This window comes from Rattus rattus, chromosome 18 (genome assembly GCF_011064425.1).
Source record: "Rattus rattus isolate New Zealand chromosome 18, Rrattus_CSIRO_v1, whole genome shotgun sequence".
Classification (NCBI taxonomy): domain Eukaryota; kingdom Metazoa; phylum Chordata; class Mammalia; order Rodentia; family Muridae; genus Rattus; species Rattus rattus.
In genome coordinates this window covers 4,519,164-4,542,801 of record NC_046171.1, presented here as the reverse complement: position 1 = coordinate 4,542,801, position 23,638 = coordinate 4,519,164, and the positions used below count along the sequence as shown (strand labels likewise).

The 23,638-nt window shown below is 54.9% G+C and overlaps 1 protein-coding gene across 2 annotated transcripts; it reads right to left on the bottom strand.

Moving 5' to 3' along the window:
* Positions 1–5,233: 5,233 nt before the first annotated feature.
* On the bottom strand, positions 5,234–21,228 carry Mtch1 (mitochondrial carrier 1). 2 transcript variants are annotated; one of them, XM_032888488.1, is made up of 12 exons: positions 20,878–21,198; positions 16,686–16,770; positions 14,433–14,539; positions 14,133–14,210; positions 13,784–13,841; positions 13,478–13,529; positions 12,415–12,474; positions 10,322–10,415; positions 7,321–7,368; positions 6,853–6,920; positions 6,611–6,686; positions 5,234–5,914 (listed from the first exon to the last, which is right to left on the bottom strand). In XM_032888488.1, the coding sequence occupies exons 1-12, from the start codon at positions 21,196–21,198 to the stop codon at positions 5,843–5,845; spliced, it is 1,119 nt and encodes a 372-aa protein (XP_032744379.1). In that variant the 3' UTR covers positions 5,234–5,842. The 2 variants fall into 2 exon arrangements, with proteins under 2 accessions (XP_032744379.1, XP_032744378.1); XM_032888487.1 differs by having other exon boundaries at positions 5,240–5,914; positions 10,271–10,415; positions 20,878–21,228.
* Between the last annotated feature and the right edge of the window lie 2,410 nt (positions 21,229–23,638).

The following is a 23,638-nucleotide window of genomic DNA, read 5'->3' as shown; positions in this document are numbered from 1 at the left end:
AGCACGAGGGTTGGGGGTGGGGTGCTGTCCTCAGCCAGCTGCAAACTGTTCTGAGCAGTGTTCTAGAGGCCACATGTGCCTAGTGTCTTTTTTTTTTTTTTTTTTTTTTTTTTTTTTTTTTTTTCGGAGCTGGGGACCGAACCCAGGGCCTTGCGCTTGCCTAGGCAAGCGCTCGCTAGGCAAGCGCTCCACCACTGAGCCAAATCCCCAACCACCGTGCCTAGTGTCTTAAGGACAGAGGGTCTCAGCCTCCTCAAGAACTCGGTCCTTCTAGTCCTTTGAGCTCTTTCTTGAGCCATTATAAGACAAGCAGTATCTGAAATGCCTACTGCCCCATCCCCAGGGAGAAGAGATCAGATGCCCAACTGCTGTGTTCTCCTATCCGGCCCCTCAAGCAAGATATCACCCCTGGCTAAAGCCCCTCTGGAAGGGAAAGGCTGTGGGCTCATCAGTAACTGCACACCGGGGCCCTTCCTGCCCCTTACAGTGGAGTTCTACGGAGGACATGATTCTGATGATACTTGTCTGCTCCACGGGGTGGGGTGGGGGTGGGTGGGCTGCTGCCTGCCTGCAGGCTCTAGGGCTCCCCATCTCCAAGTGGTGCCCATTGGCTTGGACAGCAGGGACTCGGGGTAGGTAAAGAACAAGCCCCAACCAAAGTGGGGTTCTGTGGGTGGGGAGGTGGGGAGAGAGGCAGCTTTGGCTCCTGAATAAAGCCTGTCTGAGAGTCGCGTCTCAGTGCTTTGCATGAGGAGGGGTACTGTGAGGAAGCCGGTCTGCCCACCCATGCAACTCTTCTGTCTTTTCTCTCTTCCTCTCCATCCTCCCATCCCGGCCCCCAACTCTCTGAGCCATCTCTTTCCTTCCCCTTCCGGTAACTTTCGCTCCACCCAAGCCACAGGTAGCCTAGCAGGAAACAAACAAACAAACAAACAAACAAACAGAGCAGAGGGAAGGAGCAGAAGTTATCAGTGGGGCTTACCTTGGTGGCTTTGGGGGTTAGGACATTTCCACAAGGGGGCTGATGCTCGGGCCTGTCCTGGCCACAAGTTTCAACCTAGCAAAGTTTGGGCAACCTAGGTTCTTGAAAGGAACCCTGAGTAGAGAGAGCTCCAGGGCCCAGAAACCTCTCCGGGGTCCAGACGTTCTGTGGGTCAGGAACACAAGGGACAAAAAAATAAGAGGGGCCAGGCTGCTTTATCAAGGGCGCCTCCTCTCAATAAAGACACTGAAGTCTCCTGTTTAAACTATACAGCGTGGGCTGGAGGGACGGCTCAGTGGTTAGAGCGCCGACCGCTCTTCCCGAGGTCCTGAGTTCAAATCCCAGCAACCACATGGTGGCTCACAACCATCTGTAATGGGCTCCGATGCCCTCTTCTGGTGTGTCTGAAGACAGCAGCAGCGTACCCATATACATATAAATAAATAAATACATAAGTAAATCTTTTTTAAAAACAAGCTATACAACTTCGGGCCAGTGAGAAGGTTCATGGGTAAAGGCAAGTCGTCCTCCAGCCTCCCCTTGTGTGCAAAGACACACATGTACCGTGTCCCCCAACATCTTTATTTGGGTGTGCTTGTTTTAAGATCTTGTCTCCGTGTAGCCCTGGCTGTCCTGGAACACTGTATGTGTAGACCAGGCTGGCCTCCAACTCAGAGATCCACTGTTTCTGCCTCGTAAATGCCGGGATTAAAGCTGTGCCCCACCACGCCTGGCTGGAAAAAAAAAATATTGAGGCATACAACTCAGTGTTTTGGAGATGTATTTATTTAGTGTCTGTGTAGGGTGGGAGTATGCACAGTGGTGTGCATGTTGAGGTCAGGGGACAGACAAATCTGCAAGGATGACTCTGCTCCCATGCACGGTCTGGGGATCCAACTCAGGTTGTCAAGCTCGGTGGCAGGTGCCGTTACTAAGCCAACTGGCCAGCCCCGACTTGACATTTTTTAGTCTATTCATTTGGGGACGGTGTAACTATCCCTAATACGGACAGTGAAACTTTTTCCTCACCCTAGAAGCACCGTACCCACTGGTGCCTGCTCCCACCCACCCACTTCAGCCTAAAACAACTGCTTATCTATTTTCTGTTTGCCCATTGCCTGTTCCTTGGGTTTTGTTTTGTTTTTTTTGGCGGGTGCGGGGGTGAGGGGAGTTCATACCAATGCACTTGAGGGGTTGGAGGACCTTCTCTCCCTCCACAGTAAAGGTCAGACTTGGTAACAAACGCCTTCACCCACTGAGCCATTTCATGGAGCCTCATTTGCTGGCCTTTGGCTTTTGTATAGATCCTTCCCAAATAGGTCCTGTGACTACCAACCATATCTCCAAAGTCCACCCATCCTGGAACATGAATGGAAGTTCTCCTTCCCGCAAAGTCACCCTGCGCCCGTGAGCTCGTGTGCTGTGCTCATGCACGTGTGTGTGTGTGTGTGTGTGTGTGTGTGTGTGTGCAGGCCAGAGGCCAATCTCCGGCATCACCTTGTTTTTGTGAGACGGTGTCTCTCACGGAGGCTGAGACTCAGTTTGCCTAGGATGGTTGTCCAATGAGCTTCAGGGATCGGTCTCCACACCCCACCCATCGCCGCTCCCAATGCTGGGGTTACAGGCTGCATCACTTGCACCCAGCTCCCATGTAGGTGCTCGATCAAACTCAGGTCCTCCTGCTGGTGCAAGCGAGCGCTTTCCTTCTCCCCAGTCCCGACTGATGACATTGTTTTTGTTCATGAACATCATCTTTTTCCTTGTCCGGTGAAGAATTTTACTGTGTAAAGTGTGTTCACTTTTCTCAAAGGCCTTTTCTGTCCCGATCGAGATGGCCCTCGAGGTTAGAGTCTATGACATAACTGATCTTCAGGTGCGAAAGCAACTGCGTTCCTCAGAACGTCTTGTTTTCTTGAGCTGGTATGTTGGGCCCGGTTGGTCAGGGATGGGGGCCTCTGGGCCAAGCAGACACCTCAGAGGCCCCAAGCCTATCCTGGTTCCCCTGTGGCTCTTCCTGACTTACCCAGCAAGGGTATCAGCTGGCAGTCTGAAGATCTGTCCCATGCCTGCGGGAGATCAGGAGGTTCCAGGAGCACAGGCTCTAACGGATGGGCAGGGAGGGGGACCTGACAGCAAAACTGAACTATGAAGCTAGAGAGGCCTTGAGGACCTGAGTCTTCCCTGCCACTGTAAGCCGCGGCTTCTGAGCGTTTTGGCGACACTGGCAGTGACAGGGAGGGACAGTTGAAGGGGAACAGCTCTGGCTACTAAGAATAAGGTTACCTGTGAGGGAAGTCACTGGGTCCCTCGAGGACAACTCCAGTCACCTCTCCCTGCAGGTAGCTCGCTTCCTGCCCTGCTCAAGCCCAAATCTCTTCACAGGGAAGAGGATAACAGCAGGGCCTCGAGCTGAGCAGTCAGACCAATCGAAGCCTTCCACTTTAGGGTGGACAGCCTCTTACAGACCTCCGGGAGGACATGGCTCAGGCAGGGGCAGAGGCACCTCTTTTAGGGACAGCTAAGCTCTGCTCAGTTGTGAAATACAAGTGTCCCTAAATCCGGGGAGGGTCATTGGAAGGAACAGTACAACACAGGATTTGAGGGAGCACCCAGAGAAAAGTTACCCCAGCCGCATGGTCAATGTGAAGTGGGGTACACTAGGCTGACATCCTCTGGGCAGTTTCCCGGATTGCAGTTTTCTGGGGTGAGGCATAGGGAAGGTAAGCTAGGCAGGAGGGCACGGGGCCCATTGCTGTTTATTGGCACAGCGTCCACCAAGCCTCGATGCTGTGCATGAGACTCGGGGTAAAACTGCTCCCCACCCCCAACCCCTCAATAGACCACTGGAGAACCCACTGCCAAAGCCTCCTGGGGAATGAAAAACCTCCAAACTGCAACTCTTACACACCAGGCCCTCTGCAGAGAGGACCAACCTTCGGGGAGACAACAAGGTGCTGAGGACCAGCCTTGGCTTGGAGAGAGGATCTGAGAGAACGGGTGTCCGGGACTGGCGAAAACAACAGCTTGGAGTCGGATCCTAAGTCTGAGCTGTCTAGGCTCTGCTAGAGACAGCTTTCTAGCCTGTTTCTCTCTGATCTGCTTTCTCTGGAGATCTCTAGACAGACACCCTTTCTGTGTTCTGCTCAAGACAGTTCTCCAAGCTGTTCTCGCTGGCCGTTCTAAAAACTCTCTGGAGAGCTCATCTGCAGACCGTAAGCCCAGGCTTTTATTTTACATATCGATCGATCCAGTCATTGACTGCAGGTTTCCTTTTGATTATCCTATGAGTTAGTATCCAGTGACCCCGGTTGCTTAATCCTTAGGAGACAGCAAGCACATGTTTTCTCTTAACATTGTAAAAGAATTCGGAGATCTGTCTGCCTCAGTTAGGCACAGAGGATAAACTAGCTGGGTGGGAGGGACCCGGTCCTGAAATTACCATTTCTACCACACAGGGGCCTGGACCTGCTGTCTCCCAGGCTGACTTTGTATCTTTCTGACAAGCTGGTTCATTAATGCAGCTGCCTCTGTTCCTTTGGATCTGTGAAGCCCCTCATAATTCATACTGCATCCTTATTTTTTACACAGCTGAGAAATTAGACATCTTAATGGTTTTAGAGTTCTTTCCCACAGCCCCAAGGGCTGCCCTGAAAGTCCTAGCATTTACCATTTAGCTGAGACATAGCCACACCTTTGCCTCTGGGACTTACGCCATGGAGTCTTATTAACTATAACAGGGAGGGCATTCCTTAAAGGGGGAACGTGAAGACGTAGATTTTTATTATACACGCAAGCCTTATGCTCACGGCGGCTGCTGACTCTTCTGGAGACCCACGTCTGCTGGTCCTGTCTCAGGGGCTGGGACCATGTCATTCTGTCCCCACCAAGACCTAGCAGCTGGGTCTGTCAGAGGTGGCTGGCCACTTCACGTCCTCCTGCTGCACCCGTGTGTGTGTCTGCTGTACCGAGAGTCTCTGAGACTTGAAAACGGCCATCTTCGAAAGGTGCTGAGATGCTGCTGGGCAGCTTAGGTCAAACAGCTGCCACCTCCACGGCAGGAGGCTCAAGTGCCAGCGGCTGCTCTGGTTCACTCGGGCTCAACCCCGAGGACAAAGGACTCAACTGTGTCACACCCAGGCTGGCCACCCGCAGACCTAAAACGCCAGCACAAGGTCTGGCAAAACTCACGGAAAATAAAACAAAACAACAACAACAAAAAAAAACAAAAACAAAAAGGGGCTCCCACAGAAGTCCAAATCGTTACCAATACATTTATTCGAGGAGATGTGTCTATCTTACCACGAGGGGAGGACTAGATGGCGGCCTATGTGACCTGTGCGTAACTGCACGGGTGAGTGAACCTTCATGCCCAGTGTCACCGGCACAGACAAGAGGATGAGGGGGGACATTCTGAGGAGTCACACAGGAGGAGGCGCCGCCCTTGTGTCAGGAAAGTAGTGTTGAGAACAAGGGCGGAGCGCAGCAGCGCCAGCCCAGGCCCAGGCCCAGGCATGACGGTGCCCTATTTACAAAGCAGGAGGGGTGCTTCCGGCTGACTGGCAGGATGAGCTGGGCTGAAGGTGCAGGGATGCCTTGGAGTGACCTTGGCCTCCGCAGCCTTCCTCTGCCCGTGTACAAGATGGAGACTCAAGGACCTCTGGGCAGGAAGGGGATGCCACCAACACTGCTCTCCCAGGCTCCCCCAGGTGACCCACCTCCACCAGCCCACACGTGGACAGACACACGGCAAATATGGACAGGAAGCCAGGCTGTGCTGGAGTCTCCCTCAGGCGTCTGAGATGATGGGTCCTCACCAGGGGTAGGCCAAGACCCCGTAAATGTTTGGTCAGGAGACTTAGGTTACTCCAGGGCAAAGCACGACCCTGATGACACCCGGCGGAAAAGCAGGCTGGAGCCACGGAAGAGCTGGCCCTGGTGGGGAAGAGCAGTAGTCAGGGGTGCTGGAGGGAACCTTGCCTCTCGCTGTGCCTATGATGAGGGTGGGGTATGCATGTGGGGACCCAACGCAGGTTGTCCGGCTTCCGTGGCAAGTACTTTTACCCACTGAGCTACCCCACTGGCCCCCAGTAAACCCATTCACCACCCAAAGCCGCTCAACACTCTTGGTTCCTCCTCAGGCCAGCACCTCACTGGATGGGTGGCAAACCAAGGCCGAGAAAAGGCAGGCACTCGCCTGCCCGTGGCCATGAGCCTGGTCTCTGACTACTGCCTCCCACCCACCCCAGCTACAGCCTGTAGGAGGCTTCTGTATAGAGCCCCAGAAGCCATGGCTGCTCTGACAGGCTGGCACCAGACCCAGATGAACCCTGAGGATCCCCAGGGCTAGAAGGGTCCTATGGAGGAGTTTGGTTGAGCACATCCCGGGCGCCCTTGGTATTGGGGGAGTGAGTTCTTGGGGTCTGTCATCGACTGCCCCCAAAGGCAGTCTAACCTTTGTTTAACTTCTCTCCGTTGCCCAGGCCCCAAGCTCCGGCCTCCTCTGACTTTCTCCCCTCAGCCAGAGCCCAGGCTACTTAGTTCCCTGCAGCTTTTCGGGAAGGTGTCACCTATCCACCCTTTCCCAGTCGGGTCCCCCAGGCTCCCCCTCCTCCCTTCCGGCATGCTCACCTGCACACTCAGGTACTTCCAGCAGTGGATCCAGGACTTGAACACAGGGGAATACGGAGGGAGTCCAGCCTGCAGTCTGTGGAGAACATGGGGCCTCAGACATGTCATCAGCGAGGACCGGAGAATGTAGGGGGGCTGCACCCTATGCCCATCCCAACACCATGCTAACCCCACAGGGAATTATGTGTAGGTGGACGTCCCAGCAGCCTTGGTAGGGGCCAGGTGGAAGGGCGCATACGTACCCACAGTTGTTCACCGCCATGAGATCTCCAACGAGCAGGAAGGGATAGGTCAGCATGCTCACTGCAATCTGAAGAGCACAGGGGCTTCAGGACCAGCAGGCCACTCACCAGGCCCACAGAGGCCCACAGAAGCCCATAAAGGCCCACAGAGGCCCACAGAGAACTACAGAGGCCCACAGAGGCCCACAGAGAACTACAGAGGCCCACAGAAGCCCACAGAGGCCCACAGAGGCCCACAGAGAACTACAGAGGCCCACAGAGGCCCACAGAAGCCCACAGAGGCCCATAAAGGCCCACAGAGGCCCACAGGCCCACAGAGGCCCACAGAGGCCCACAGAGGCCCATAAAGGCCCACAGAGGCCCAGAGAAGCCCACAGAAGCCCACAGAGGCCCAGAGAAGCCCAGAGAGGCCCATGGAGGCCTGCCTCCAGTCCACCGTGGCCCTGAAGGGCAGCAGGCAGAACTTACCCCCATCGCAAACTTGGTATAGCTCCGGATGGCCAGGGCCTGGCTGAACTGTAGGATAGAAAGGAAGCAGGGTTTACCACAGGGATGTCGGGGGCAGCCTGCAGTTCTGTGGTACCCTTACCTTGCCTCATGTCACCCTCCACACCCCTCTTTCTGGGACAGTTCCCCCTGGGACCTCCCCATTAGGCCGCCAGGGTTGAAGAGACCAGTAAGGATTCTAGTGAGGCAGGCTCATTTCTAACTGTGTCTGGTAACCCACAGACCCCAGAGCGCCCAAGTGTGGCCCACATCTGCTTGATAGCTGCCCTAGCTTTACAGATACACTTGGTGAGGGATGCCCAGTGAAAGGACAAGTTCCACCCAGCATCCAAGACAGAGCCTGGTTCCACCCAGTGCCCAGGACAGAGCCTGGTTCCATCCAGCACCCCAGACAGAGCCTGGTTTTCCCCAGAATCCCAGGACAGAGCCTAGTTCCACCCAGTGCCCAGGACAGAGCCTGGTTCCACCCAGCATCCCAGGACAGAGCCTAGTTCCACCCAGCGTCCCAGACAGAGCCTGGTTCCACCCAGTGCCCAGGACAGAGCCTAGTTCCACCCAGTGCCCAGGACAGAGCCTAGTTCCACCCAGCGTCCCAGACAGAGTCTGGTTCCCCCCAGCATCCCAGGCCAGAGTCTGGTTCCACCCAGTGCCCAGGCCAGAGCCTGGTTCCCCCCAGCATCCCAGACAGAGCCTAGTTCTACCCAGTCCCCAGGACAGAGCCTAGTTCTACCCAGTGCCCAGGACAGAGCCTGGTTCTTCCCCAGAATCCCAGGACAGAGCCTAGTTCCACCCAGTGCCCAGGACAGAGCCTGGTTCCACCCAGCATCCCAGGACAGAGCCTGGTTCCACCCAGTGTCCCAGACAGAGTCTGGTTCCCCCCAGCATCCCAGACAGAGCCTGGTTCCACCCAGTGCCCTGGACAGAGTCTGGTTCCACCCAGCATTCCAGACAGAGCCTGGTTCCCCCCAGCATCCCAGGACAGAGCCTGGTTCCCCCCAGTGTCCCAGACAGAGTCTGGTTCCCCCCAGCATCCCAGACAGAGCCTGGTTCCACCCAGTGCCCTGGACAGAGTCTGGTTCCACCCAGCATTCCAGACAGAGCCTGGTTCCCCCCAGCATCCCAGACAGAGCCTGGACAGAGCCTGGCTCTGGGTGTGAAGCACGTGGTCCCTCTGGTCTACTGCCCCCATCTCACCTAGCCTCCGATGCCTACTTCTAAAGCCTGACTTTCCCCAGAAAACAGATCTCACTAAGAAAGGTGATGCCTGGCCCTCGGCGTCTTCTCAAGCGGTCATCCCTACAGGATGCCCCAGAGCCCCTCCAGAAGAAACGCCTGCTGGCCCTGCAGGTCTGGCACAGAACGTGCCTTCCACACAGCACTGACTGCTCAGAAAGGTGTGTGGGCAGCCTGGGCGGGCTGTGCTCCCCGACCCAGAAGGCCAGTCAAGGGCCTTGCTGTGGGACACAGCAAACTGTAGCTGTATTCAGACACACCAGAAGAGGGGATCAGATCCCATTCCAGATGGTTGTGAGCCACCATGTGGTTGCTGGGATTTGAACTCAGGACCTTTGAAAGAGCAGTCGGTGCTCTTAACCTCTGAGCCATCTCTCCAGCCCCCTAGCCTTGTTCTTTACGCAACCACAGTGCCTGCCTGCCCACCCACAGGCCTGAGTGAGCACAGAGCCTGCCCACCCAGCGGCCCCTAAGGCAGGGTAGAGCTGCACGCATGTGCCAATTTCCCTGGAAATGAGGGTACATATCCCATAAGCCCACTTGATTGTAGGCAACAGAAGGGCAGTGAAGAGCTGCCTACCCAGGCTCCAGGGCCACCAGTCTCCTCACATCTCCTCCCCCGGGGATGGCCAGCCTGCGCCAATAGACATCCCGTGGATCGCGAATGACTCCTCCCCTCTCCCTCCAGGCCTGGCCATTCCTGATGTCAGAATGCCTGGCTCCCAGGAACACTAACCCATCGAAGGTCCCTGTTCCCTATCTTGGTTGAGCAGAACCCATCAACCCATCAGGTGCCCAGGCCTTCTGACCCATGCAGGCGAGGTCTGCAGACTTCAGCAGCCAAAGCAGGCTGGACAAGAGGGCACCATCCCAGCCGAGGGAGCTACATCTGGGCTGCCTGTCGGTGTTAGGAATTGCCTTCGGCAGCGACACACTTCGGGCACTATTGCCATGGCAACGGCCATACATTCCCAGGAGACCTTTTGGCTCAATTCTCAACCCCCGCCTGGGAGCAGTTACGTCATATTCCAGATAAAAGTCAGACTCCTGCTCTCTCTCCTCCTCTTTTCTCTTCTTTCTCTCGCCCCCTTCCCCTTGTCTCGTTCTCCCATTAAATCTCTCTATGTGGAATGGTGTTGGTGTTGGTTTGGTGTGCTCTACTGTTGGTTTGGTGTGCTCTATCCGGACGGGCGTGGGGCTGACATTTAACAACAACACTACCTCCCTTGACAAGCAGAGCTGACAGGTCATGATGCTCATGGGATGGAAGTTGGTTGTTCTGCTTTTGAGAAGAGGCTCCTTGACTGTATAACCCTCCTGCCTCAACTCCCAAGTACTGGGATTACATGCCTGGCCACAGTGGGGTTCTTTCGTTTGTTTTTTTTTTTGAGACAGGGTGTCTCTGAACTCAAGAGATCTGCTTGCCTCTGCTTCCCAAGTGCTGGGATTAAACAGCATGCACCACCATCTCGACCGGGCGAACCATGAAGGTTAAAGGACTGTGGGTATTAGCTACCCTTGCTCATTTACTGAAAGGTTTTGGGGAAACTGGGGCCCAATTGTAATACTGAAGGGGTCCCCTCTCTTCCCCAGGTCGAGAAAATCCCAAAGTCCCAGTCTGTCCCAGACCCTGGGCACCAGCACACAGAAAGAAAGGCGAGCCCTCGCTCCAACCAACCTGGGAACCTGGATTCTGGTCGTTTCCCAGCCCCCCTGGGGTGTCACTCACGCTGTCGTCCACCAAGTAGGCATTGATGAAGTGGGCCAGCAGGTTACAGCCCCACAAGAAAACCACATCGCCCAGGAGGTGAGGGATTAAGCCGCTAAAAAAATAAGGTGAGCAGAGATGAGCAGGGAGGAGACCTAGAGGTGGGCAGGCTGCACCCAGCTTACCCCTGCAGCAGCCAGCTCATACCTGCAGCAGCCGGCTTACACCTGCTATACCCAGCTCTCACCAGCAGAGCCTGCGGGGAGTATCACAGCCACCCTGTGCAGATGCCTGTCCTCCCACACAGAGGTCTCGGGTGTCACAAATTTGTTAGTGGTGTCACAAGCTGTTTTCAGTCTGCAGAAGCCCTGGTATCACGGTGTGAACGCAGCCACACCAGGCGAACGCAGATCCTAGAGGAGTGCCCGTCAGGGAGCCGCTACTCTAGGTGGCTGCTCCAGACCAGTTCTCGGTGAGCAGCTTAATAATGTCTCTGTTTGCTTTCTGGAATGTTCCACCTACAGCGAGCCGTGCACCTCTCAAGTGCGTGCAAGGACTGCTACCCTGCAGTGACACCCTTGGGGGCAAACAGCTCTCCAAGTCAGGACCAGAAGGTCCCCCGTGACAGTGGCCAGAGAGACGGCCCAGCAGTTCAGAGCTTTTACAAAGGACCTGGCTGGGCTCCAGTTCCAGTTCTAAAGCTTCCCTCGGCCTCCATGGCTCCTGTGTATCCGTGGTGTACATAAACTCACCCAGCCACACACAGGAAAGCAACGGACACATGCCTTTTCCCCCTTAATCTTATAGACGAAAGTCCAAGAAAGTGTTAAGTAGCATGCCTGTGTTCAGAGGACGGTCAACAAACATTCTGGTGGACGCATGTCTTCCCCAGTGGGTGCATAGGGTGTAAACTATGCATCTGTACTCCAAAAGCAAGCATGTGCTGGGTGTGACCCCAGTCACAGAGCTGGCCGGTGCCGGGCGACGTGTCAAGGCACCTGGATCCATGTTCTCACACATGGATGTGTACAGAGATGGGTTTCTCAACCTTGGCTCCGTGGCCATTTGGAGCTGAGCAATACCTAGCTGTCTCCTGTGCCAGCTCTGACATCTATAAGACACCCCTGGACATCACCAATGACGACAGGGGGCAGAATCACCGCTACTGAGAGACACAATCTGCCCATCTCCATTCCAAGTCACTTCCTGACTAAAGACACAGCATAAAGCCATCTGTCGAGCCAGGAAAAATGTCAGCTCAAGAGATTAGCACGGAGCCCGTCTCGGAGTGCTCTGCACGTGACCACTGTAGGCCACTGCCTGGGCCTTCAAATGACAGAAACAAAAGCCCTACTTGTCAGCCCGGCTTCTCGGCCGTCCGAAGCTCATTCTTTCTGGATGGTCTGTATGATCTCAGCTTTCTTGTGGGTAAGCTGGGCTCAAGGCCAAGAGTATGGGATCTGTGGCCCTTGGGAGATCATGTGCCCAGAGACACGGGTCTCTGAGCCCCTGCTAATGGTTGACTTGTGGAAACGCAGACCCAGCCACGTCTGATTTTCTGACTTGGCAAGAGAAGATCGAAACATGGGTTCCTGTGCAAATTATATTGAGCATTCGATGTCCAGTCATTGTTAGAACAGAGCCCACTGGCTAGTGACAGTGGGTACACTGCCAGTTTAACAGTCACCTTTGGCTTCTGAAGACCGGCTCTGTGTCCCGGGTAACCCCAGATGCGGCCTGGCAGGGGCTGGCGAGGGGCTGGCTAGCTCATCCCCTCAGCATGGGATATAGAGAGAGAGAGTGTGTGTGTGTGTGTGTGTGTGTGTGTGTGTGTGTGTAGTGCTGGATGAAAAGCCCAGGCCCTTGTTATGCCGAGCACACATCCAACCACTAAGCTGGAGCCCTTGCCCAGGCCCACTTTCATTTAAGCTGGGGCCTGAAGGGGTTGGGTAGCTCTGCCCCCCACGTTGTTACCAAAGTAACACAGCTGCCGCCTGCTCACCCTGGGGCATGCTCCTGTGGTTAGTCCAGGGTGGCAGCTGCGACCCAAGGGGCTGAGGACACACCTGTTAGTGGAGCCATGCGTGGCTGTTACAGGGAATAAACTCACGTACACGAAGAATCCCAGCAGCCCCTCCTCCTTGAAAATCTTCCCAATGGAGCTCAGCACGCCACTAGGGAGGCAAGATGGAGACAAAGTCACCCCGCAGGAGGCCACCATCCAGCCTGACTCAGACTAGCAGGTGCTAACGGGAGACCCCACGAGGAGGAAAAAAAAAACAAGAGCTTTTGCGGGTAGGGTGAATTCACACCACTGTAGAGACTAGGACATAACAATCCCAGCTCTCTCTTCCATGCCTGCACCTCACATGCACCTCTCAGGAGCCAAGCAAGCTCCGAGCTGAGGACCTGAGGCCAATGAGGAGCGGAAGGGGAGGACAGAAGGGAGCACCTGCACAGAGCAGCAGAAGACCTTGGATTAACCCAGGAAAAAACCCTCCAGCCTTCCCACCCAGGAAGCTTGGGGTCTGGAGCCCTTCAGTGCGGCCTTCTGGAGAGGAAGAGGGTGAGCTGTAGCTTCCTGGCCCTGTATCCCCGCTCTGTGACCTGTGACTGGAAACAGCAGCTGGCCCGCAGAAGCGCTGCACCGCCCAGGTAGAAGCACCAGGCACCTAAGCCTTACCGGCTAGATCTGGTCCCGGGCTCCAACCCCCACTCCCTGCCCCGCCACAACCAGTGCTCTTTTCACGACAGCGGCCTGACCCACTGGGGTTTCAGCCAAGCTGTCCCCTCCGGGTCATTTACCAACCTCCTACTTCAGTCTGGGGAAATCAAGCAACTCTGTGGAAAACAACCAAAGCCAGGAAATAGCAGAGGAAAAGGCTAGTGCTTGGGCCCCAGGCCTCCCGGATGAGCTGAGCTCTGGGCACGTGAGGAGCAGGCAAGCCTCTTGGTAGAGGGTGAGAGGGAACGGAGGGACAGGAAGCCAGAGAAACCTAGCTGTCCGGGAGGTGACTCCAGCAGCGCAGGGCATCGAGGTTCTGCGCCCAACTCCTCGAGGAGCCAAGGGTCTCTTAGAGAATCAAGTGAGGGAGGGGCAGAAGGAAGCTCGGGTGGGAGCAGCAGTGGTGCTACTCCCAGTGAGAGGAGGGACAGAGACGCCCAGGCGTCACCTACCTGTACTTGGCCTCCCGTCCCACGAACTGTACCATGCAGCGCATCGAGATCACTGAGGGGACAGAAAGCTCGGGGTGACCCGGTGGGCCAATGGCTCAGCACCCTACCTCTGTGGTGTCTGGGCCAGAGCGGCCCCTGTGCCACACAGGAAAGGACAGGACAGGAGGGTCTCGGACCCCACAGGCATGGCATCGCCTCTGACTGGGAAGGGATCGAGGTAGTCCCGGTCATAATCCACGGCCCATGGTGGGGCCGGCCTACACCCACCCACCTGTACCGTAGTGGGCTCAGCTGCCGTGTCCTTACCATGTAAGGGATGGGCCAGCATGCGCGACACGCACTGCATCATCATCTCATAGGACGTCTGCAAGAGACGGTGGGGATGCCATTAGGCCCGGGATTCATGGGGAGCTACAAGCCTACACAGGGAAAACCGGACTCCCTGCTCAGGCCCCGGTCTGCCAAGGATGCTGCCCACTCTCTCCCTAATCCTCCCTGAGGTATGAGGCCGTCCTGGGCCAGAGCAGTTAAAGAGGCATGTTGTAGGGAGGGAAGTCCCTCGAAGTATCCAGCTAAGCCTCCTCCCGCCTAGGCAAGCATGAGGACCCAAGCCAACTGGGGATGAGAGTTCTCCTCTCTGGCCCTTGACACCCACCTCCTTCACAACTTTCTTCAGTGAGGTCTTCATGTCATCCTTGTTGGAAACCTGCTCGATCTCGTCTGGAGGGAAGACCTAACCACAAACACGCCGTGAGACTGGCATGCACGCCTAAGGGGCGCTGGGCACTGTGCCCATTGTCTGGGCCATCATTAAGCACCAGGTTGGGGACTCGGAGTGGGAAAGCTGGAGGCCTCCCAAGCACAAACCCAGGGGCCGTGTCCTGAGGTCTGTACAGGAAGTGGGACCACGGCCTGGTAGTGACCAGAGCCTGGGGAACCCTGGGTAACGGCTCACCTTTTTCATGCTGCCCCGAGTCACAGTGGACAAGGCGTTAGACATCAGGCGGGGGCTCAGGCCCCGGAACAACCCTATCTTCCCATCCACCTGCACAATGTACTTGGCTGTAGGAAAGTAAAAGGGGGGAGGGGCATTACACCCAGCCCAGGATACCCACCGCCAGACCACACACCCAGACCAGTGGTTTCCCAGTCACGGCTGGATGCAGCCTGAGGGAATGTGTGCCTGGGGCCTAACACGGGCCGACTCCCAGTCCCGAGTGTCATCTGACCTGTCTCTTTTAGGAAAACGTTTCAACGTTCTTCTGACAAATAAGCTCACTGGGTTTCTTGCTTGCTCCCTTGCTATCCTGTAATCCAAAACCAACTTCAGCTGCTTGTAAAGTGGTTTCCTTGGGGTGGGGGCGGGGCGCCCACAGGCAGGGATGACCGACCTTCCCCACTTTAGGGAGGGGGAAAAGAAATGGATGGGAAGGCAGACCTGAGGAGGTCTACGGGGCACGCCGAGGCTGGGACACCCCAGTTCCTATCACTGTGTTGTGCGATACCTAAGATGCCCCCAGCAGCTGCTGGTTCCTGTGTGTGAGGGACAAGGCAGAAACAGGGACAAACAGAAACAGAGGGGCTCAGGGGGGCCCTGGGGGTTCAGGTAACAACAGGGACTTTGCTGTCCCACTGCTGTATCTCACATCCAGCATATGACATCTTAAACTCACTCCCTGCTTCGCATTTAACCCACGTTCAGTAAGGTGATGTGTCTCTCTAGACCCTGGAAGCCAGAACAGTGCTCCCTCAATGTGGTCTGCTTCCAGACCTGTGACGTCAGCTCTCTAGCACCGCACACAGGAAGTGACGTGCACGTGTGCCCCTTTTCCCTCTGCAGCAGACTCAGTGAGGGCTCCCAGGGACGGGGCAGTGCACCTGTTACCTGTATGCAGCTTCCTGAGAAGGGGGAGGGCAGGGAAGAAAGGGCTGGGGAAGGCCGTGAGGGGCCTGAGGGCCGGGGAATGGCTGCCCTATGCTAGTCCGAGGGGGCAGGCTCAGGTAGAGCCTCTATGTGGCTCCCACAGAACCAGCTCCAGGACCCCAGGGCCTATTTGTAGAGCCCGCAACTTCCTCCCCCTCCTCCCCCCGAGGATTCCGGCCTCAGGCCACAGAATGTCCACAGCTGTGGGGCTCTCTACGACAGTGCGGGGGAGGAGGACACACTGGCCAGACAGTTCTAGACGGCGAGACAGCCAGGCACTTCCTGACTAAGGAGCAGCCCGTGTCCAGAAGCGCAAGGCGGACATCTGCTTCTGAAATCTGATCTGAAACATTTATAAAACCTGGGTGGGGGCACCTCAGAACCTGACTCACTCTTGCAATAGGCCCTCGGGTGATGTCGGGATGGTCCCATGTGGACAGGCACGGCCTGAGCGACGGAGCCACTGTAGGCAGATCTGAGAAAGCCTGGTTGCCACAGGCCTTCGCTCATTATCTTTGTGTACAATGGTGGGTGGGGGTGGTCTGCTTCTATGGTTTCCCTCTTCCCCTACACCAACAATCTTAAAATAAACACAGACGCATTTCCCTACAAAACGACCCATTCTGCCTAGCCCTAAGAGTACACCCAGAACTGAAGGCAAAATTGGAAAAAGAACCTGACCTCTGGCTCTGCCAACGTGAGTGTGTAGAGCGGAGAAGGTGGCTCAGAGGTCAAGCACCAGGTTGTGCAGCATGGAGTCTTGCAGAGAATATTCTAGACTAGCCAAGTGGGCGGGGAAACAGAAGAGTGTGTCCAAAAGAGGACTTGGGCAGCACACTCAGAAAGACACTTGTAGGAAGCACCTTAGGGACATCCGACAGGAGGGACAAGGAGTCACAGCTGGAGAGACCCTTCCACGCCCTAGCTAGCTGTCAGCCATAGGCTTGGGGATCACAGCCAAGACAGATGGGTGGGCATCTGTTCAGAGAGACCTCCCCATAGGGATTCAATAAGGAACCCGAGCAGTTAGTATATTTTCCTCTACACAGCACAGTGGGGCTGCAGCAAGCAAGTGGTTGCTACACCAGCTCCTGTATCTGCAGAATCGATGCCTCCCCGTGTGGTTCTAGAATCAGTCTGTGCCCTGCAGCCTGGGCTCACAGACTCCCACCTGACCCCCGCTGCCTCTGGCCACTCTCAGGTCCCCTCCTTAGAGCTGGCACTGGCTCCTGGCGCCAGAATGCATAGCAGGTTCCCAGGTACAACTGGGCCTGTGGCACTCACCATAGGTGAAGAAGCTCGGCAGGTAGAGGACTTTCCTCCCCAGCACATTGGTCCCAAGGGTGGGGGGCATCGGCTCATGACCCACCTTCAGAATCAACAGAGACAAAAGGGTCACTGTAAGGCAGTGCACAGCTTCCTGGCTCCAAGTCCTACACGGCTGGTCCCATCTCCCCGGGAATATCAGCTGGTGTCCCTTTATCAATGCCTAGTCCCACCCTGGCCCCAATCTAAATCACAAGCCCTCCACAACCTTTTACTACAGTTTACAAGTTTGCCCATTATTATCGAGTGCATGACGTGAAGAGGGAGATTAGGGCGCAGTGCATGACGGGAAGAGGGAGACTAGGACGCAGTGCATGACGGGAAGAGGGAGACTAAAACGCAGCGCACCACGGGAAGAATAAGGCGCAATCCTTGCAGACAAGAGACAACTTTGTTGATTCTCTCCTCCTGCCCTTCGGTGAGTACTAGGGATAGAACTCAGGCTGCTTTGTACATTTTGCATCCCTGTGTGTTTGTACTCGGGTGCACGACGCATCCATGGAGTGCGTATGGTCAGAGGGCAACTTGCACGAGTTGGTGTTCTCCTTCCACCACGTGGGTCCTTTGGATTCAGTTCAGGTCCTCAAGTATCTTTGGCAACAGGCGTCTTTACTGACTGAGTCATCCCGCCCGCCCAGAAACACACATTTAATTTTTTTTAAACACTAAGTTTTGTGTACACGTTTGTGTGTGTGTCGTGGCATGCATGTGGAAGCCAGAGGACAGTTTGCAGGAACTGGTTCTCATTCCGTTCTGTAGGTTCTGGGGATTTAAATCACGTGTCTTTACCTGCTGAGCCAATTCCACTCTCCTGAGAATAAACCTGCTAATTCTCATCTTCAGGACAAAACTTCATTCCAGCCTAAGTCCCAGCATACTGACAAAGGGCAGCCTGGAACTTCAGACAGCTTTGTGCTGCCACCTACCCCCAAATTCCTCTAAGCTTAGTGTAAATATTTTCCCCACCTGTCCCTGCCAGTCCCAGGCTTAGCTAATGTGGCCTTAAACCCACCTGTATGGCTGCACTCTAATCTCAACCGCCCGGTAGCGCTGGGACAAAATGGCCCTCATCTTGTGCACAGCCACTACAACCTTCCCGGTAAAGCAGTACGTTAGATCCGTCAACCCCACGGACAACACAGCTAGGGAGCGGGGCCACCCCGTGGAGGAGCAGCCAGGGTGCCAATAGCTAGCCAATCGATGTGCCAGTAGGCGGTCACTGATACAGATCAGAGTCTAAGTGGGAAGAGGACAACCTCCCTTGGGCCCTCAGCACAGACAGGGCAGCACCTGCTAGGTGTAGCAGAGGGCAAGACCCACAGGTTAGGAAGCCTGGCCTTGTCAGCCGCACACGGGGCCCTTTGCTGGCTGCTGCCCTTTCTTCGCCTTCCTGGCGTTTCATCAAAGTTCACATGATCCCAGTGGCTCTGACTCCGTGACATACTGAGGATGGCTGATTGTAAATGTCTTAATTCTTTTTTTAAAAGATTTATTTATTTTATGTATATGAGTACACTTTCGCTGTCTTCAGACACACCAGAAATGGGCATCAGATCCCATTACAGAGGGCTGTGAGCCACCGTGCGGTTGCTGGGATTTGAACTCAGGACCTCTGGAAGAGCAGTCGGTGCTCTTAACCGTTGAGCCAACTCTCCAGCCCAAATGTCTTAATTCTTATTATTACTGGGTATGATGTGAGGTCGGAAGACAACTCTGGAGGCCCGGTTTCCTCTGGCCACCTTTGCTGTAAGTTCCAGGGATGGGACTTGCAGGCTCTGGTGTGCTGCTAAACCCATCTCACAGACCCTGACTGTAAATGTAAAACTCCTTTATTGTGAGGCAGATGGCTTTTCCTTCCAGAGTTCTTCTTCTAGGTCAGAAGTTCCCTTCAGCTTCTTTAAGTGGTAGGTGGTCCTTCCTTTATGTACACGAGTACACTGTAGCTGTCTTCAGACACACCAGACCTCATTACAGATGGTTGTGAGCCACCATGTGGTTGCTGGGAATTGAACTCAGGACCTCTGGAAGGGTCCTTCCTTTATGCTCCAACTTCAAGCCTCAGGCTCTTGCTATGATGCTGCCCTCCCACATCTTATCAGTACAACTACGACCTGACCCTGAAACCCAGTCCCTCAAGTGCACATCCTCTCCAATCTGTTGCGTTTATTGTCTTGTGTCCGCTGCGTTATCAAGGGTACACTGCGAGCCTCGGTCAAGTTCAGCTTGATTTGTTCCCACGTCATGCTCACCCAGATGTGTTTCTGACGGCCATGACCGCAGCCAAGACCTCGAACCCCACACCTAACACTGGCAGGGCCAGCTCACCACCTTCAGTACTACCCTGCCTCCACCCCGACACCCACGTTGATCTAAGGCTCAAGGTCTGGCACTGCACACCTGCTCCCTGCAAAACACAATCTGTCGTTATTATTACGTATTCTTCAGTGTTACGGATTGCTAAGCTATAGCCATTAAGCTCTCTCCCTGAAGTTGTCACCCCCCCCAATGGAGCTCTCGGGTTTGCACCCACCTGCCGCCTCCTTCCCATCCCCCTCACTCTCCAGGTCCCTCTCCAAAGACTTTTTACATCATTCTTCAATCCCCCACACTAACACTACCGTGCTCCCAATGATAAGTCACTTTCCCTGTGCCCTCCCACACCATACCCAGAGGCCTGCCATCCCGAAGTCCAGCATTCAATTCCCACCCCATCAGCTGCCAGCACCCCCACTGCTCAGCTCAGACACTGCCAAAACCCAGCGTCTCCCCTAAACTGAGGCTTTCTCCAGCTGTAGCCCCATGTTGTAAACACACGTTCACATCACAGCAGGTCTGTGCTGGTCTCCAACTGTCCCATCAGCGGTCTCCAAATCTCAGGCACCACTTGATGCCCAATGGCCCTGATGGTATCTTCTCCTTCCTTCTCATATTTCATAGTCAAACTCCAGATTCTGTTATCTCCATTCATCAAGACCCCAGGCCTTCAGCAACTCCTTAAGGCCCTCTCATTCCAAAACATAATTCTAATTCTCTCGGGTCTGTGACGGGGACAGTACAATAATCTCACACCCCATTTGCCTTAAATCAAACCTCAAATTTTACCTGGGCCTCCATCTCAATCCTCACCACCCATCCTCCACTCCTTTGGGAAAATGCTAGACTCCGTCTTTGATTATCAGTCTGAGCCTCAACCTCGAGACAATCAAAACTCTCCCCACCTCCCATCACACACCCACCCAATTCTGCCAAATGCACACCTCCTCCTTCCAATCCGATCCCCCCTCCTCCCCTTTTACCCTCCCCCCATCCTCTCTTGGATTCAATTGCTGGCAACAAGCAAAACACCGTTTAGGTGCCCAGGCATCCTTGAATCCAGACATCCCTACCTTCGCTCCAGCTTTGGACAACCCTTACCTATTATGCTTACCCCCAAACATATTTCTGCCCATTCCCAACCCACGCAGACACAATTACTTCAATTCCTTCCCTCCCCCCCAAATGCGTCATCCCGTTCCCCTCTTCCCCCCTTCCCCCTAAAAGCCGCCTCCTGGCTCCCCTTTCCAGACACATCGCTACCAACGCTCCACTCCCCCCTCCAATGCGGAGGCCCCTCCTACCACCAAATCTGTCGTCGCCATCAAATCTACAGGCCCCTTCTCAAGTAAACCGATAGCTCTTCGCGGCTGCATTCTTTCCCTCCGAAATTTCTGGCCCTGGTGCCCACTCCTTTGTCCCTCAAAGCGCTTTTTTACCCATCTCAATAAATCCAGAGCCTCAACGTCCTCTGCCCCAAATGTACTCACCTTCTAAACACTTCGCATTCGTACCCAGCCAGCCCTCCTCTCTACCCATTCGCCAAAACTTCCCGGCCCTCCCCCAATCCTGTAGCTTCTTCCTGCACCCCAAATCCATTACTCTTCGGAATCTCAAACCCACTGCCTCCGACTATTTACCTCCCACACTTTATCGCTCTTCCCTGCACCCCAAAGCCTTTCCTATCCCACGTCTGTCACTCTCGTCCCTTTGCTCCCTCCCAGCACCTCCAAATCGCTTCCTTTCCCACGTCAATCACTCAGGTCCCTCAGCCCCCTCCGTGCACCCCGACACCGCACATCCCATCCACATCCTCCCGCAGAGCCCCCCGCCCCACCTGGATCAGCAGCTTCACGTAGAGCAGCGGGTGGCTGAGAGCCGTCACGCCCGCGCCCAGCGCCACGAACAGCGCCTCGGTGGTCGGGGCGTTGTCCCCGGAGCCCGGGACGCCCGCGCCGCCGTCCATCCTGCGCGCCGACGGCTGAGCCGCGGGCCGAGGATGGCGAGGGTGCGCGCGGTGCGCGGGTGGCGGGTCCCGAGCGCGGGCCTCGACTCCCGCCGGCGCGCCGCCCCGAGCTCCTGCACCAGCTCCGGCTCCCGCCATCCCCGCGGCGCGGCCCGGAGCCCAAGGCGCCACTTCCGGGTCCGAAGCCCCCATGGCGCCAGGCGTGGAGGTCACTCCCCGTCACGTGGGTTATGACCACGCCCCCGGAGCGTCAAGGGGCGGATCCGGGCAGCACCACTCACGCCGCGGGGCGAAGGGGCGTGGCTGGCCCGGCTAGTGGGATCCGGTGGTGCTCCCGGCCTGGAGCTGGTTCTCTGCAGCTCGGGGCCCGCCCCTTTGCGGACCAGACCAGTCATCGCAGTGGTGCCTACGGGACGGTCTCTGCGGCCCGCCTCTGCACCCCTCCAGCATGCTTCTCGGTTCTGAGTAAAAATCCCTCAGTGTTTAAGTAACTCGCAGCTAAGGAGTGTTGGGAGCACTCCTTGCCTATGCACTTATACTGGCTTGGTGCTGGGTGCCTAGACCTAGGGTAGCTCTAATCTAATGCCTGCAGCAATTCCTAGAGCCACCTTCCAGGAAAGTGCTTAATCCAGCCAGTGATCTGTTTCCACCTCCGAGCAAGCACAGCAGCTCTCTGCTGGTCTTGCACTGGCCAATAATAGTTTTCTGGTAATGAACCTTAGAGTCGGCAGGGGCCCTTTGCTTGAACTTGTCCTGTTGCTAGTTTGTGAGGAAGGTCTTTGGAATAGTCAGAAGTCTGTTTGTTTTTTTGTTTTTTTGTTTGTTTGTTTGCTTTCGGAGCTGGGGACCGAACCCAGGGCCTTGCGCTTGCTAGGCAAGCACTCTACCACTGAGCTAAATCCTCAACCCCCAAGGAATAGTCAGAAGTCTGAATCCCTCCCGGATTGCCCATGAAAAAAGCCATCACGGCCACCACTCCCACCTCAACCTTTGTGATTTTAAAACCTTACATTTTCCTCTCTTAGTGGGTTCCTAAACTGGCACGCATGCACGTGCACGCGGGAACACACACACTCACACATACACACACACACACACACACACACACACACACACACGTCTGTGTGTTTCAGTTCGCTGTCTCATCAAACCTCCTACTCTCTTCCAGACAGAACTTTAAATGACTTCCTTTTGCCTGATTTAGCTTCCTTGTCCGTCGATCTTAAAGTCAAGTTCATAGCACAGCACTAAACCCGGAAGAAGTCCTAGTTTCCAGGGATGTGGAAAGGGTAGGATTTACCTTATGTTCCTGACATTTGCCCACACAAATCCGTTCCATCCGTGGGCTTTTCCTCCATATTTTCCCCAGTGCCTTGTTTTTCCAGTCTGTATTTGACTGTCCACCATTGCACCCTGTTTTTGTCTGGCCCTTTCATAATTCGGCTCCCTGTACTGTACTGTATTGTATTGTCTGACATTAATATCTATCTTTCGCCACCTCAAATGTAGGGATGCATATAAAGTATATCTTCGGGGAAACTATTCCTAAGTGAATGGACCAGACAAAGAAACTCAAGTACAAACAATCCAGTGTGGTGGCAAATACCTGTAAAGTAAGCCCCAGTACTCAGGAGACAGAAGCAGCAGGATCAGGAGTTCAAGGCCAGCCTGGGCTGTGCACTATGCTACATCAGTTTCTTTGACTGCAGTTGATAGCCAGCTGTCAGTCAATCACAAGTTCTTTCATTCACATCGTAGTTACTAATATTAACTCAAGATACAAATCACACTGTAATTATGAGTGGTGTGTGTGTGTTTTATAGAATGACTTCAAAGGGTTCCAGAGGCTTAAGGGTTTGAGAGCGTTCTTACCGGAGGCAGAGGGAGAGAAAGTCACTTCTGATATTAGATATTAACCAGCCCATCTGGAGAACGGCTCAGGAAGTGCAGAGCTGCTGAGAGCTTTCGGGACTTGGAGAGGAAGGGAGTCCAGTGGCATCGCTAAGGTCTGGTACAGGCAGGTAGCCAATGGACAGGCGGGTGGATGGTAAGTCAAACACTGGGAACCCAGCTAAACGGAAGCCCCTGCGATTGCCAGGAGTTCTCCACTCCTCTGCCCCTTGACATATACACTGAGCGGTCAGAAGATAGGGCTGCCATCCAGGGTTAGAGATCTTCCTTTCTATGAGGTCCAGGTGAGAATATTGCACCCTTCCCTGGTCTGGCGTGCTATGTTCTAGGGCCTGGTTTGTTTTGTTCCACAGGCATGAGAGTTCTGTCTGCGTTTATATTTATGTGAGTGCCTGGTACCCAAGAAGACCAATGGTTGTGAGCTGAGAACTGAACCAATTCCTCCGTGAGAACGACCAGCGTGCTTAATGGCTGTTGTCAGGAGTAGACTCCAGATTTCCCCCTTTTTCTCCCCAAAAGGAGCCCAAGACTCAGGGATGTTTGTTTGTTTGTTTTTCAAGACAGGGTTTCTCTATGTATCCCTGGCTGTCCTGGAACTCCCTCTGTGAACCAGGCTGGCCTCAAAGTCACGGAGGTCTACCAGCCTCGGCCTCCTGATGGGGTTAAAGGCAGCATTTCCAACAAACTCCAGGGCTGCACACAACCGAAGTCATCAGTCTAT